The sequence below is a fragment of the Cannabis sativa genome, chromosome 6, assembly GCF_029168945.1.
Source record: "Cannabis sativa cultivar Pink pepper isolate KNU-18-1 chromosome 6, ASM2916894v1, whole genome shotgun sequence".
NCBI lineage: Eukaryota > Viridiplantae > Streptophyta > Magnoliopsida > Rosales > Cannabaceae > Cannabis > Cannabis sativa.
Window position 1 is genome coordinate 63,692,889 of NC_083606.1, and position 12,882 is coordinate 63,705,770.

The window sequence follows — 12,882 nt, forward strand, 5'->3', positions numbered from 1 at the left end:
ATGATCGACGTTCCACCACTGGTTTTTGCATCTTTCTTGGCCCAAATCTCATCACATGGCAATCTAAAAAGCAAACCACTATTTCTCGATCATCATCAGAAGCTGAATTTAGAAGCCTTGCTGCTGTTGTTACTGAGCTAACTTGGGTGCAATCTCTTCTCTCTGAACTTAAGCTGCCTCATTCTTCTCCTCCTACTATCTGGTGCGACAACTTAAGTTCTGTTATGATGGCTGCCAACCCTGTTCTTCATGCTCGCACAAAGCATATAGAAATTGATCTATACTTTGTGCGCGACAAGGTTATGAATAAGCAGATTCAGGTGCATCATGTTCCCTCTGACCAGCAAATTGCTGATGGGCTCACAAAACCAATTTCCAGCAACAGATTCACATTTCTCAGAGACAAACTCAGTGTTTCATGTCTTCCCACACTGAGTTTGAAGGGGGCTGTTAGTGAACCTATCTTACAGAGTCCAACTGTCACTTAATTTTGTTTTGGTTGTTATTTTCTGTTGCTTGTTAGTTAGTCAGTTACGGTTGTAACTGTTTTTCTGTTTTCTGGTTTTGTGTTCTTTGCCTGTATATATACTCTGTTGCTTTCAGTTTGTTACTTTGAACATCAATAATACAAAAGAACTCTTTCTTTCAAAGCTTCTACAACACTAGCTAGTGCCATTTATGGAATATAGCTCAATCGGAACTTGTGTGTGTTTGAAGGAAAATGTATAGCCCCATTGTATATAGATAGAAGCATTAAAGAGAATCTCAAAACTAGATTGTCTCTTATTCAAGATAGGAAGCTTTCTAGTTTTGAGAGAATTGTCCTTAGAAATGCTAAAAGTTTGTAAGTTTTGATGTAAATTTGTGGGTGTAGTCCTTATTTGGTTGTAAATGGCATGTTTGATTAATAGAAAGATTATTATTCTTGATCAAAAAAAAAAAAATTATGCTCCAAGATATTCAGTTCTGAAGTTTACAAAATCGAATGATTTAATATCTTTAAATTAACCAGAAAAGGAGAATAGATATCACAAAATAATTTAAAGTAACAATATAATAGAAGATAATTTAATACATTAGCCAGAGGGAGTCCAAATCTCCATAGGTTTGGAAATTGTACTAAGAAATGAATGTGTTTTTACCTAATATAAGGGGAGGAAGAAACTATGCAAAGAGAACCTCAAATGGTGTTAATAACAAAAGCAAAATAACAAAATGATTCCCCCCACAGTAGTCTATTCTCTCACAAAAAAGATCAAACTCCAAGCTCAGAACCAAGAGAATGATGCAACTGCAAGCCCAACAAGTAATGCTCCAGCCGAAGCAGACATGGCACCCGCCGCACCAGAACTCCCTGGTGAGGGTGCCGGGGCATGCCCATTGATGGCACCAGCATCAGGCGCTGCTGCAGTTGATGTGGGAGTCAATTCTGATTCAGGTGAAAGAGCTGTTGCAATACAAGAATTAGACAATGTGATAACAAATGGGACTACAACAAACTCCAAAAATAACAGTACAATATTAAATTTAAACAAAACTAAATATTTATATTATTTTTTTTTTTTTGAGATTTTTCATTTTTACAGAAATTCGAAACTCAACTCACACAAAAACTACAGTAAATTTTAAAAAGAAAAAAGGTTAAAATAATATTATGGGTAATTTTTTTTTTTTCAAATTTTAAACAATGTATTATTTGATTGATTTTTTTTTTATTTTTTTGAAACGGCATTATTTGATTGATTGAAAACATAAATTCACATATTCATTACACGCACCAAAATAGTAATATAAGTTTTGACTTGATGCACATTTTCATAAAAAAAGAAACTGAATATTTGAGGGGGAATCAGTCAAGGATTTTGACAAACAGGTAAAAAAATGTAATTGACAGTTAATGCTGATTTATGAGTCAAGAGTTTCAAGTTATGGTAATTGGTAAGACTGAAAAGTAAAAAAACGCCCAATGGCAATAACTGAGTAGGCACAGCAATTAAGATGGACAATTGAGTAATTTAGTGGTTTCCACCCTTAACTTAGTCAATAAATAATTGTGGTAAAACGATACATGGGCCATTTTCAACAAATTTTTGGCTGAAATTTCGGTGGTCCACCATTTAAATTCGTACAATTCCACTTACATAAAGGGACCCAAAGGGAAACTCAAGTTTGACAAATCTAGAAAATGTTACTAGGCATGCCACACAAATATAAATTTTTAATTATATTTTTAAACTAAAATATATGAATTTTTTTTGTCCCGTATTGATTGTGGGAGTAATTTGTAAAAACTAAAAATGGCACACAATAAATTTTAGGGCCATCCAAATAACATGCCGGGCACCAAATAGCCGAATAAATTTTTACACCACATACTACATTTTTTTCACTTGTATACATTCAAATTTTAAATTTTTGCATAAAAATCTAGAATTTCTGTAAAATACCCCTTTGTAAAATTAATAATCTATTAAAATAGGAAAGAAAAATATAAAAACCCCTCACTAAAGAAGATAATTATTCCCTAAAAATGATAAAATCATTTAAGATAATAAAATCATATATTAAAAAAGAACTTACCAGGAGATCCAGCCGGAGTAATGGATACTGCAAAATAAAAAAAAAAAAATCATTATCCAAGGAAGAAACGATTACATGATACATCCAAAGAAAATAAAGCACAAAAGAAAAAACATTTCCACAAAGTAAAATCAGAACTTTTCGACAAACTGAAAACCCAGTTTCAAATCTCAATGTATGAATCTACAACAGTCCAAAATATCCATTGCAGAAGAAAAAGCATGTAAAAACAAAATTAAAACAGTGCGAAAATCAGGCTATTTTGTCGTTCTACAAATATTTTTCAAAAATGGTGAAAAAAAAAGCTTACAATCGCAGTTAGTAGCTGATGGAGCGGAGACTTTGCAAGCTTGAGGAAGAGTAGAAGCCTTGGTAACATTCAAAACGACGCCGAGTTGAGCGCTGCTCTTGAACGCCTGACATAGGCAATCGGCGTCGGCTTTGAGAACAGTCTTCAGTCCACTACAGCAAGTTCCTTCCGGCTTAGACACCGTGCTACCATTAGAAACGAAGGACAAACAGTCAGCCATGTTCAGTATTAGACTCGAGCAGTCCACTGCTGGAGCTGGCGCGTGAGGTGAAGAGCCGGCTCCTTCCACAGCCATAACCATGGCCACAGCGTACACAATAGCCAAGGAAATACCCATACCCATTTTCACTGCCATTTTTGTAAATGTAAAAGAGAGGAGAGTGAAAATGTGGGTTAAGAATTAAGATTGAGAGATATTGTGGGAAGTGGAATGTGTAGGGGTTTATATATAGAAAAGAAAAGAGAAAAGGGATTTTTTTTCTGTCTTTTTAATAAAAAAATTTGATTTTTTTTTAAATACTATTTTAGATAATATATTTTGTAAATGTTATTAATTGCATCTCTATTAAATGATAAAATAGATTTTATATTTTTTAAAATAGTAAAAATAAAATTTTTATATTTTTAAATGATAAGTTTAAAATTTTATTTTTTAATATAACTAACTTTAAAAGAATTTTTAATATGAACAGATACAACTAATTTTATTAAATTTTATTTATATAATTTTAAAAAATATATAATCTATTTTATCATTTAATAAAATAAATGATGCAATTAATAAATTTTATAAAATACTACATCTAAAATGATAGTATAATTGTGAGGGTTTAGAGAGAGGAGTGCCAAGTGTGAAATGAAGTCGGTGTAATGAAGTGGATTTTGCCACGCGTCGAGCATCAGTTGCTTGTGCATGGGATAGCGTGGACGGTGGAGATTGTTCTGCGGGAGGCTCCATAATGGCCGTATTGATTCAGTGTTTTTTTATAGGAAAAAAATGATGTGAACAAGGGCAGTAAAGGCGGAGCAATGGCCTACAGTTGTCTACGGCGGCCTTGTCATGCCAGTCCGGAATACAATTACTAATTGCCATCTGTTTTGTCCACTAATTTTTGCTAGATGTTACTGTACAGAAAGTATAATTAGCAATGTTACTGGAAAATTCAGATTAAAAAACGTTACTACAAAATTTTATTTTATTTGATTAGGTGTTACACTAATTTGGTATAAAATTTATATTAAAGGATTGTTATTAAGTACCAGCAGTGTCTAGTATTTTCTAGACATATAATTTTGCGATTAACTAGTAATATTTTCTAAAAATTTGTTATACTCAGTTTTCGCGAAAAAATAAATGGCTACTCTTGCACAAGGTCATCACATGCCAAGAGTGCTTTGAAGACATTAAAGTCAACCTTGCGATTTTGACCAAGACTTATAAATGTCAAATGAGTCAAAACATCCTTTTTAAGGGCCCCATGATACTTCTAGAGGACTCGAAAACATCAACCAACCATTTGGTGCTGGGACTCACACACCCAAGTGAGTCCAAACTAGGGTTCATGGGCCTGCGCGAGCGTTTTCACCCTAGAAACATCAATTTGCTAAGGAAACCAACAAGGACTTGACTTATTTGGGCATATGAATATGACTTAAGTTTGTGCATAAAGTCAATATGACATCAAACCATCAAGGAAAAGGGCATATGCGCCCACTGCCATATAGAAATGGTAGTGCTCATCAATTTTGATCGGCACTCCCATAAGAAAATAATAGTACTCTTCAATTTTGATGGGTACTGCCACAAGGGAATGACAGTAGTCACTCCTGGCAAACCATGAAAGGACAATTATCCAAATGGGTTCCCTCAACACCAAAGAATGAAAAACAAGTGAGAGAAACTATTTCCCACCTATGGCTAACCCTGGTCGACCGCTACCATATGGAAATGGCAGTACTTTTTTTGCCAACAATGTATTTTCACCAATAATATGTCAAAATCAAGTGAAAGAAATTACTAAGTGGTATAGAAACCAGTTGGCTGACCACTGCCATAAGGAAATGGCAATGCTATTCAATTTTGATGGGCATTGCCACAAGGGGATGTCAGTGGTCGGTCCTTACACAAGGAAAGGAGTTTCATTGGCCAAATTACATCTTCAACATATATGTATCAAATAAAAATGAGAAAAGTCACCCCAAGACTTTATAAAGCCCTTATCCGACCACTGCCATAAGAAAATAGCAGTGCCCGTCAATTTTGATGGGCACTGCCACAACAGAGTGGTAGTGGTCAGCCACTACACCAGGAAAGAAGTTTCATTTGCCAAGTTATATTTTCAACATACATGTATCAAATAAAAGTGAAAAACACCACACATGGCCGACCACTGCCATTGTCCAACTCAAACTGGTGGCAGTGCCTCCCGTTAGGGTTTCAGATGTCAAAATGAGATTTTGGGTCTCAAGACCCCTAAAATATGACTCGCCATCAAAAAACCTATCAAAACACACCCCGAGGGGTCCGAGAACATGCATGGCCGAGCACTTCTATTTGGCCATGTCGGTGCTCATAACTGGTACAAGATAGCATAAACTACATTTAGTAAAATAGGTGGAACTCTCTGAATTTTTATCCAAATGATCTGTTTCAACTGGAATTGGAAAGATAATTTCAATATGGATATAAGTGTGTCTCACAGCCATGGCTCAATTCTGAAGTTATTGGGTCTAAAATTGGCTCACAAGGAAGACTGGTACATTTTACTCTTAATTGAGTAATGTGGTTAAATGAGGGTTGATAGAGGACACTGCAACATCCCATGTGGCATTGTATGCGAGCACTGACACTCCAAAATATAGGTTTTCAGTACTTATCGCCAATAACATGCATTTGCAGTCAAGATGTGATATCTTATCACTCCATTTTAAATTGGTGCATCTTCAACTGAAAATAACAACTTTTCCAATGTTTGTGGGATTTTTGCGTAGAAACAAGGAGATTTTTATAGATATTTATTTTCTTGTAATATTTTATTCATTAACAAGAGTGGTATACAAGATTTGTTAGTGAGATACCCAGACATGTGAGGGATCACTAACAAATCCTAAAACCTATATAAGGATAAGTAAGAGACTGAGATAAGTGCTTCTTCTGGATCTTTGGATCTTCTTCTTCGAAATCTTCTCCTTGAAACTTATTTGACGACAGCCAAGAACACTACACTTATTCCTTCATCTTCTCCATTGAGTCCACCGTACTTAGTCGACACTAGATCCCAAAATACCATTGATACATGTTGTGGTAATTTCAACACGCAAGTATACGTATTGTAAACAAGTAATAGACTCACAAAGAGTGAGGTCGATCCCATAAGAATTGTAGTTAAGTACTTTAAAATTAAATCTTTACTTCTATTTGGTTATATTATATTTTAAGAGAAAAATTAAAACTAGAAAGAAAACAATAAAAATAAAAATAAAAAACAAGAAGCAAGTAATTAATAGGTAAATTAACGATGATTAAAAGTTAGGATTTTTATTCAATTGTATCTATCGATTATGGTTTAACATGATTCAACTCCTATTACCAAATTCTATGCAATAGCAGGTTTACTCAAGTAATTTATAGTTCTCAGATATATATATCTCAATTACATGCAAATTTTCTACTCTCGCGATAAATTAAACATGTAAAAGGTATTAAACACAAAAACTCTATAAGTTATCCAAACTATATAGAAACTCTCGTCCTATATCGAAATTTAGTTCTATTTCACTATAGCATAATTGACACTCACTTCTCAGATTTCGCATCAAAATCATAAATATTTAATTGGTGATCAGACAATTAAAAGTAATTAAGTACAAATGAAATAGAATACATAGGAATTGGGAAAAAATTAAATCACATTAAAACTATAAATCAATGTCAAACAATATCCATCTAAACCCAAATAAACTGTTTAGCTACTCATGTTCATTGTAGCAAATTCACATATATTAATTTAGAATAGAAGAAGAAAATAAAAAAGAAAAGAATGTTGAAAACCCCGTTGACAAAAACTTTCGCGATTGATTTTGCTCTCTAATTTTCGTAATCTTGAATTGCTTGCTAATTAAGAGTTTCTGGGTTTTCTTAGCTCTGAAAATGTACTAAAAATACTAATAATAATGTGTTTATATAGGCTAACAAAGTTACCTAAAAAGATACTAAAAACATTTAAAATTTAAACTTAAAAAAATCGCAACTCTACTTGAAAAGCTAGCTTTGTTTTCGCTACCTTTTTATCTTTTTTTTTTCAGAAATTTTCTACTGCGATAACTGATAGTATTTTGGCCATAACTCTTTCGATATTGCTTGGAATTGGACAATTCAAGATGTTCCAAAAAGATAAAAGAGAGATCTAGAACTTTTATGCTTTCATTTTTTCCAAAATTTGACCAGATCATAATCGAATTCAGGCTTGAAGTTTCAACTTTAATTTTTTACACAATTTTCTCTATTTTGTAGATCATCTTTTTTTTTGAGATTTGACCAATTTATACATTTCAAGTGTCAAAACCTAAAATTAAAGAAAATAAGCACAATTCTATTCCAAAAAGTGATAATGAAGAAGAAAATTAACTCTAAAAATGACACAAATAATAGGCTAAATAAATCCTAACAAATTCCCCCAAACTAAATCTTTACTGGTCCTCGAGTAAGACTAACAACTAAAAACAACACAACTTAAATGAAACAAGTCAATCAACAAAAACATGAGGAATTTTCAAGTAAGAAAAATAACATGGTTATGAACAAAAATTTCACCTATAATAATCTAGAATTTTAGTTCAATCACACCCTTGATTCACCTCAATCTTTTATTCAGTTTGTTATAGTGAGAATTTCTCACTTAAAAACTCGAGACCAGACTCTTATAAAAATGACATGTGGACTCACTTTCCTCGAGGAGAGCTGAGATGTCAATAAGAGACCTCTTGAGTATAAACCTCGCCTGAACCAGACTCAGCGGGATGATGTGACCTTGATAGAGTCTAGTCACATTCGTATAGTTCGCACAGAGAAATACCAAAGATCAATTTAAGACTCGTATATACCGAGATATATATGAGGACAATCCAGATCCTCCTACGAATTGTAAAGATCTATTCTTTACTCTGCGAGCTGGTCTGGATGACCCAACAACCCCGATAACCCGATAAGAACTTGCATGCCTTAGGTTATCGACTTATCACAGGATGTCTGTACAAGCGACTCGAACAGGACACAGACATCCTAGACTCGACTAGTCATGTATGCATCTCAAGCTTGCAAACTTATGCAAGAATATGAACAGAAAACTCGCACTATAGAAGTCGCATACATTGCTGTAATTAGTGAATTGGGCCGAAAACTATTCTTTATTTATTATATTTACGTTTTTATTGATTTAATTGTTGTAATTCAATGTACAAACGAATTGATAATGAATTCAATCTTTGTGTAATCAAAGGACACTTGCTTTGCATATAAAGGAGTGATCCAACATGAAATGGACAAGACAGAAAGCCCTTATAACAGTGGACTAAGCAGACCGTGATCTGACTGAACCACTATACTCCTTTATGTTCTTTATATTTCTAGTATATTTCCAATACGTTTGTGTTCATAGCTTGAATACTCGTCATTCTAGGTTGAGTACTCGCACATTTTCTGCTCATATTTTTATTATATTATTTATTTTAGTGTTGTCTAAATTCTTCCGACAACACAGCTCATGAAATCATAATTAGCACTTAACTAACAGTCAAAATAATTTATGCATGCCAATTACAACCATCAACAGCATGAGTGTCTTCTGGAAAATCAACGACACGATTAAGATTGAGTGCGTTGGTAATAACACATTCCTCTTTTGCTTTTCTGACTTGATAGATCGTCGTAAAGTCTTTGGTGGTGGTCCTTGGCTGGTGGAGAAGCAATTGTTGGCTCTTGAGGTTCCCATGGGCATAGGCATTTATACGAAACTTGCATTTGATCGGGTAAAATTCTGGATTCAATTTTATCTTTTACCTATTTGATGTATGATTGAGGATATGGGAAGAGTCCTTAGTGGTTTGATGGGTCCTGTTACCAAAATTGATACTAACTCTTCGAGAGATTATTTAGGAAAATTCATTCGTGCTCGTGTTGGCATTGATATCTCGAAGCTCCTTCCAAAACTCCTTAAGGTCAGTTTGATTAAAAGAGAACTAAAATCTAATATACTATTCAAATACGAAAGACTTCCGGAGCTTTGCTATTGCTGCGGGATAGTTGGCCATCCTATAAGGGAATGTATTTCTCTTCCCCCGACTGTGGTTAGTGGCCATAGATGGAAATATGGTGATTTCATTAAAGCTACATCAGTTTTTTAGCGTCTGATACCTGTTAAATGATCTCTAAATGATAACCAATCTAATGGCTCGAGTAGTCACGGTCGTCTTACTGGAAAAAACACTGGTGGTTCTTGTTTATGGATCTCGACATCAGATAGATCTAAGCCAGATTTTGATGGTGCAAAAATCACGCCTGTGATTGAGGAAAATAAAAGAAAAATAATTATTTTGAAAAAAGGTAATCTTAAAAATATTAATAAGGAAATTAGGGATAAATTACAAATTTCTTGTAATGGGAATGTTGACAATTTGGATTCTAATTTAATTATTGGCTCTCCTATAAATAAGATAGTCAACCTAAGAATTATGATAATTTTTTATTTGAATCTAGGGAGCACATTGTACATTATCAATTTTTAAGGATCCAATTAATAGTAATAAGTTGCCTGATGGTCTTACAACCCATTCATCCATTGGTTATGGGCTTAGAGATAGTAGTGGGCATGCTATTAATCCACTCATTTTTTGTGACCCAACTCCATGTGATTTTTCGCATGAAGTGCATGGCACTTTTGATGGACAATAATGCCTTTATAATGACTACTTCTGATGGTTTTCATGGCTTTAATGTGGGAAAAGTTGACACTGGTTCTAAAGTTGGTATTAAGAGGAGAATGCTCCCTATCTCAATTTTCTCAAGCAACACTAAGAGAAAAGGTCGAAAAGAATGTACGACTCTCAATTTTGACTATTTCATCCCATCTTTAGACACGCAAAATTTTTCTAAGCGGGAAGCACCTGATCATCCTCCATTAATTAAAACTTTGGTGGTTCCAGATAAAAATGTGAATGCTAGTTCTTCTCCAATTACGGCGAAGGTTATTGACTCTTCTTTTTCTGTTACTTCAGTTGAATATTTGTCTTATGATTGTTTTTCTTTCCTTGTAACACTCGACAAGGTGGATATTAGTAATGGGGTGGCTTTTTTACAAATTGACGGTGCCTGCTTTGCAGGGCCGTCTCTCATTATGAATGTGTTGGCGTGGGACGCTCAAGGCGTGGAAAATGAAAGGACATTTTGAGTGCTCCACACCAATGTCTGGAATGTCAATCCGAATATTTTATTCTTGTCAAAAACTATTGGCTCTCTAACTCAAATGGATTTGCTTCGTGATCATTTGGGTTTTTTTTATGAAAATTGGTTGTTGAAAGAATGGGTAGAAGTGTCTGCCTTCGTTTGATGTGGATGTTACTTTGCTCAATTTTTTGAGAGGCCATATTGAAGTTTTGGTCTCTTTTGGTATTTCCCATTCACGTTTTACTAGGATTTATGGGCAACCTGATGCTTCACTTTGTCATGCGTTTTGGACTCCTTCAAAGAGTAGATTATAATAATTTCTTCCTTGGGTCTACAGGGGAGATTGGAACAAAATTTTGTCTATGACGGAAAAGGAAGGTGGCGCCCCTAGACCCATGTATCTTATGAATAATTATTACAAAGTGTTGTCTGGCTATTCTTTATTAGATCTGGGGTTCTTAGGTCCAAAATACACTTGGTGTAATAAACATTATAATTCCTCATTTGTTCAAAAACAATTGGATAGATTTGTTTGTAACTATTCCTGGTTTAATCTTTTTCCAGATAATCATGTCTCTCATCTATGTTTTATTGGATCCGATCATAGACCTATTGTTTTATCCACTACTGCTAGACCAAATTTGAACAAAAATCTTTCCTCTCGTTCTTGGTTCCACTTCGAGAACACTTGGGCAAGTGAAGATGACTGTATCAATATCATTCAAAGTGAATGGCAACTGAAACACAATGACCCACTCTTCAATGTTACTCAATACATTGGGGTCGTGGCTAACAAGCTTAGTTCTTGGATTAAAAATATTCACCACCGCCACAAGAAGGCCATTATTAATAAGAAGAAAGAACTTTCTCTAGTTGATGCCAATCTTACTCAAACTAATTGTTGGGAGCTTATAAAAATTGAGAAGGGGCTTGATGTTCTTAATGAGAAAGATGAAAAGTATTGGGCTTCTCATGGCAAATGTTCTTGGCTCAAGCTTAGGGACAAAAATTCAGCCACTTTCACAAGTATGCTTCTGGCAAGAAAGCTAAGAATGATATTTTATCTATCTTGGATTCTAATGGGATGTTAAAGGAAGATAAGGAAGACATTGCTCTTGTTTGTTGCAATTATTTCTTAAATCTTTTTACCTCTGATTGTCCTTCTGAGCTTGACTATGAGAGAGTTTTGGCTTCTATTGAAACAAAATTAATGGTACAATGAATGCTAAACTTTTAAGTCCTTTCTTTGATACTGATATTAAGAATGTTTTATTTCAAATGGACCCATCTAAAAGTCCTAGTGAAGAGGGTATGGGTGATGGCTTCTATCAAAAAGATTAGGATCTTGTTGGGCATGATGTGTCTAAAGCTGCTCTAGCCTTTCTCAATGGCGAGACTTCTCTTATAGGTATTAATCGCACTCTCATTTGTTTAATTCTTAAGATTGAAAATCCTTCTGATTTCAAACCTATTAGCTTATGCAATGTTCTTTACAAGATTATTACCAAAGTCATGACTATTAGGATGAGGAAAGTGTTAGGATTGATTATTGCTGAAGAGCAGAGAGCTTTTCTTCGTGGGTGTTTAATTACTGATAATGCTCTTATTGAGTTTGAATGTATTAATTCTTTTAAAAAGAAGAAGACCAGTAAAGTGGGTTTTTGTGCTCTTAAACTTGACATGTCAAACACTACTACAAAATCTACAATATGCGTCGATCAAGGCGTCACACCAAAATGGTTGACCGAGGTAAAAAATAGGCATAGATTTTATGCATTAGTGGACAACCGAAGCTAAAAGAAAATAATTAGCGTCAGCTACTACAATGACGCTAAAAGAGGAACCGAGGAAAAAAGTGAAAAAAATCAAAAATTGTCTTTTACATTTTGTTTCGGTGGAAAAGAGATGCAAATTTTTTTAGCTTCGGTTGTAAACTGAGGTTAAAAAGTTTGCGACTATTTTCCACCGAAGCAAAATAATTTAATTTTTATCTATGGGCTTCAGGCCCAATTAAAAAACCCTAACTTAAACATTATTTAACCTAAACACACACACACAGCCGCCCAACCCCCCCCCCCCCTCTCTCTCTCTCTTTCACGCAGTCGTACAACCCAAATCTTCTTCCACGATTGCTCAAGGTTCACGTCGAGATGCCCATCGCCAGTTGCCTAGACGAGAGCCACTGCACAGCCACGGAACTCTTCCCCCTACGACGCTCTCTCTCTCTCTCTATATATATATTGCACTATTTTGATGTAAAAATCATACAAAGTTTGGGTTTTTAATTTTTTTTTTCTTTAGGGTGTTTTTCTTTGTTTGGATTGGAATTAAAAGTATCATATTTGTTGTTCTTTTTATATTATATTGTATTTTTTTTCAGGTTTGCAGTGGTGGTGGTGCCGTGGTGTGGTAGTGGTTTGGTGGTGTGCTTTCTGGACTCTCAAAAAATTTGAGATTGTTGTAAATTTGAGATGTTGGATTTATTTATGCAAAACTAAAAAATGTGTAAAAAACTGAAAAAATTCGTGTGGCATCGATCTGGTTATAATTC

At 34.4% G+C, this 12,882-nt stretch overlaps 1 protein-coding gene across 1 annotated transcript; it reads right to left on the reverse strand.

Moving 5' to 3' along the window:
- Window positions 1-1,004: 1,004 nt before the first annotated feature.
- LOC115725592 (non-specific lipid transfer protein GPI-anchored 31) lies at window positions 1,005-3,379 on the reverse strand. The gene is made up of 3 exons (XM_030655171.2): window positions 2,891-3,379; window positions 2,581-2,607; window positions 1,005-1,447 (listed from the first exon to the last, which is right to left on the reverse strand). The coding sequence occupies exons 1-3, from the start codon at window positions 3,243-3,245 to the stop codon at window positions 1,269-1,271; spliced, it is 561 nt and encodes a 186-aa protein (XP_030511031.1). The 5' UTR covers window positions 3,246-3,379; the 3' UTR covers window positions 1,005-1,268.
- Between the last annotated feature and the right edge of the window lie 9,503 nt (window positions 3,380-12,882).

Coding starts and splice junctions, on each gene's coding strand:
- LOC115725592 (XM_030655171.2), bottom strand. CDS start 3,245: ATGGCAGTGAAAATGGGTATGGGTATTTCCTTGGCTATTGTGTACGCT. Junction 2,608..2,890: donor ATCAGCTACTAACTGCGATT/GTAAGCTTTTTT, acceptor TTTATTTTGCAG/TATCCATTACTCCGGCTGGA. Junction 1,448..2,580: donor TACTCCGGCTGGATCTCCTG/GTAAGTTCTTTT, acceptor GTATTGCAACAG/CTCTTTCACCTGAATCAGAA.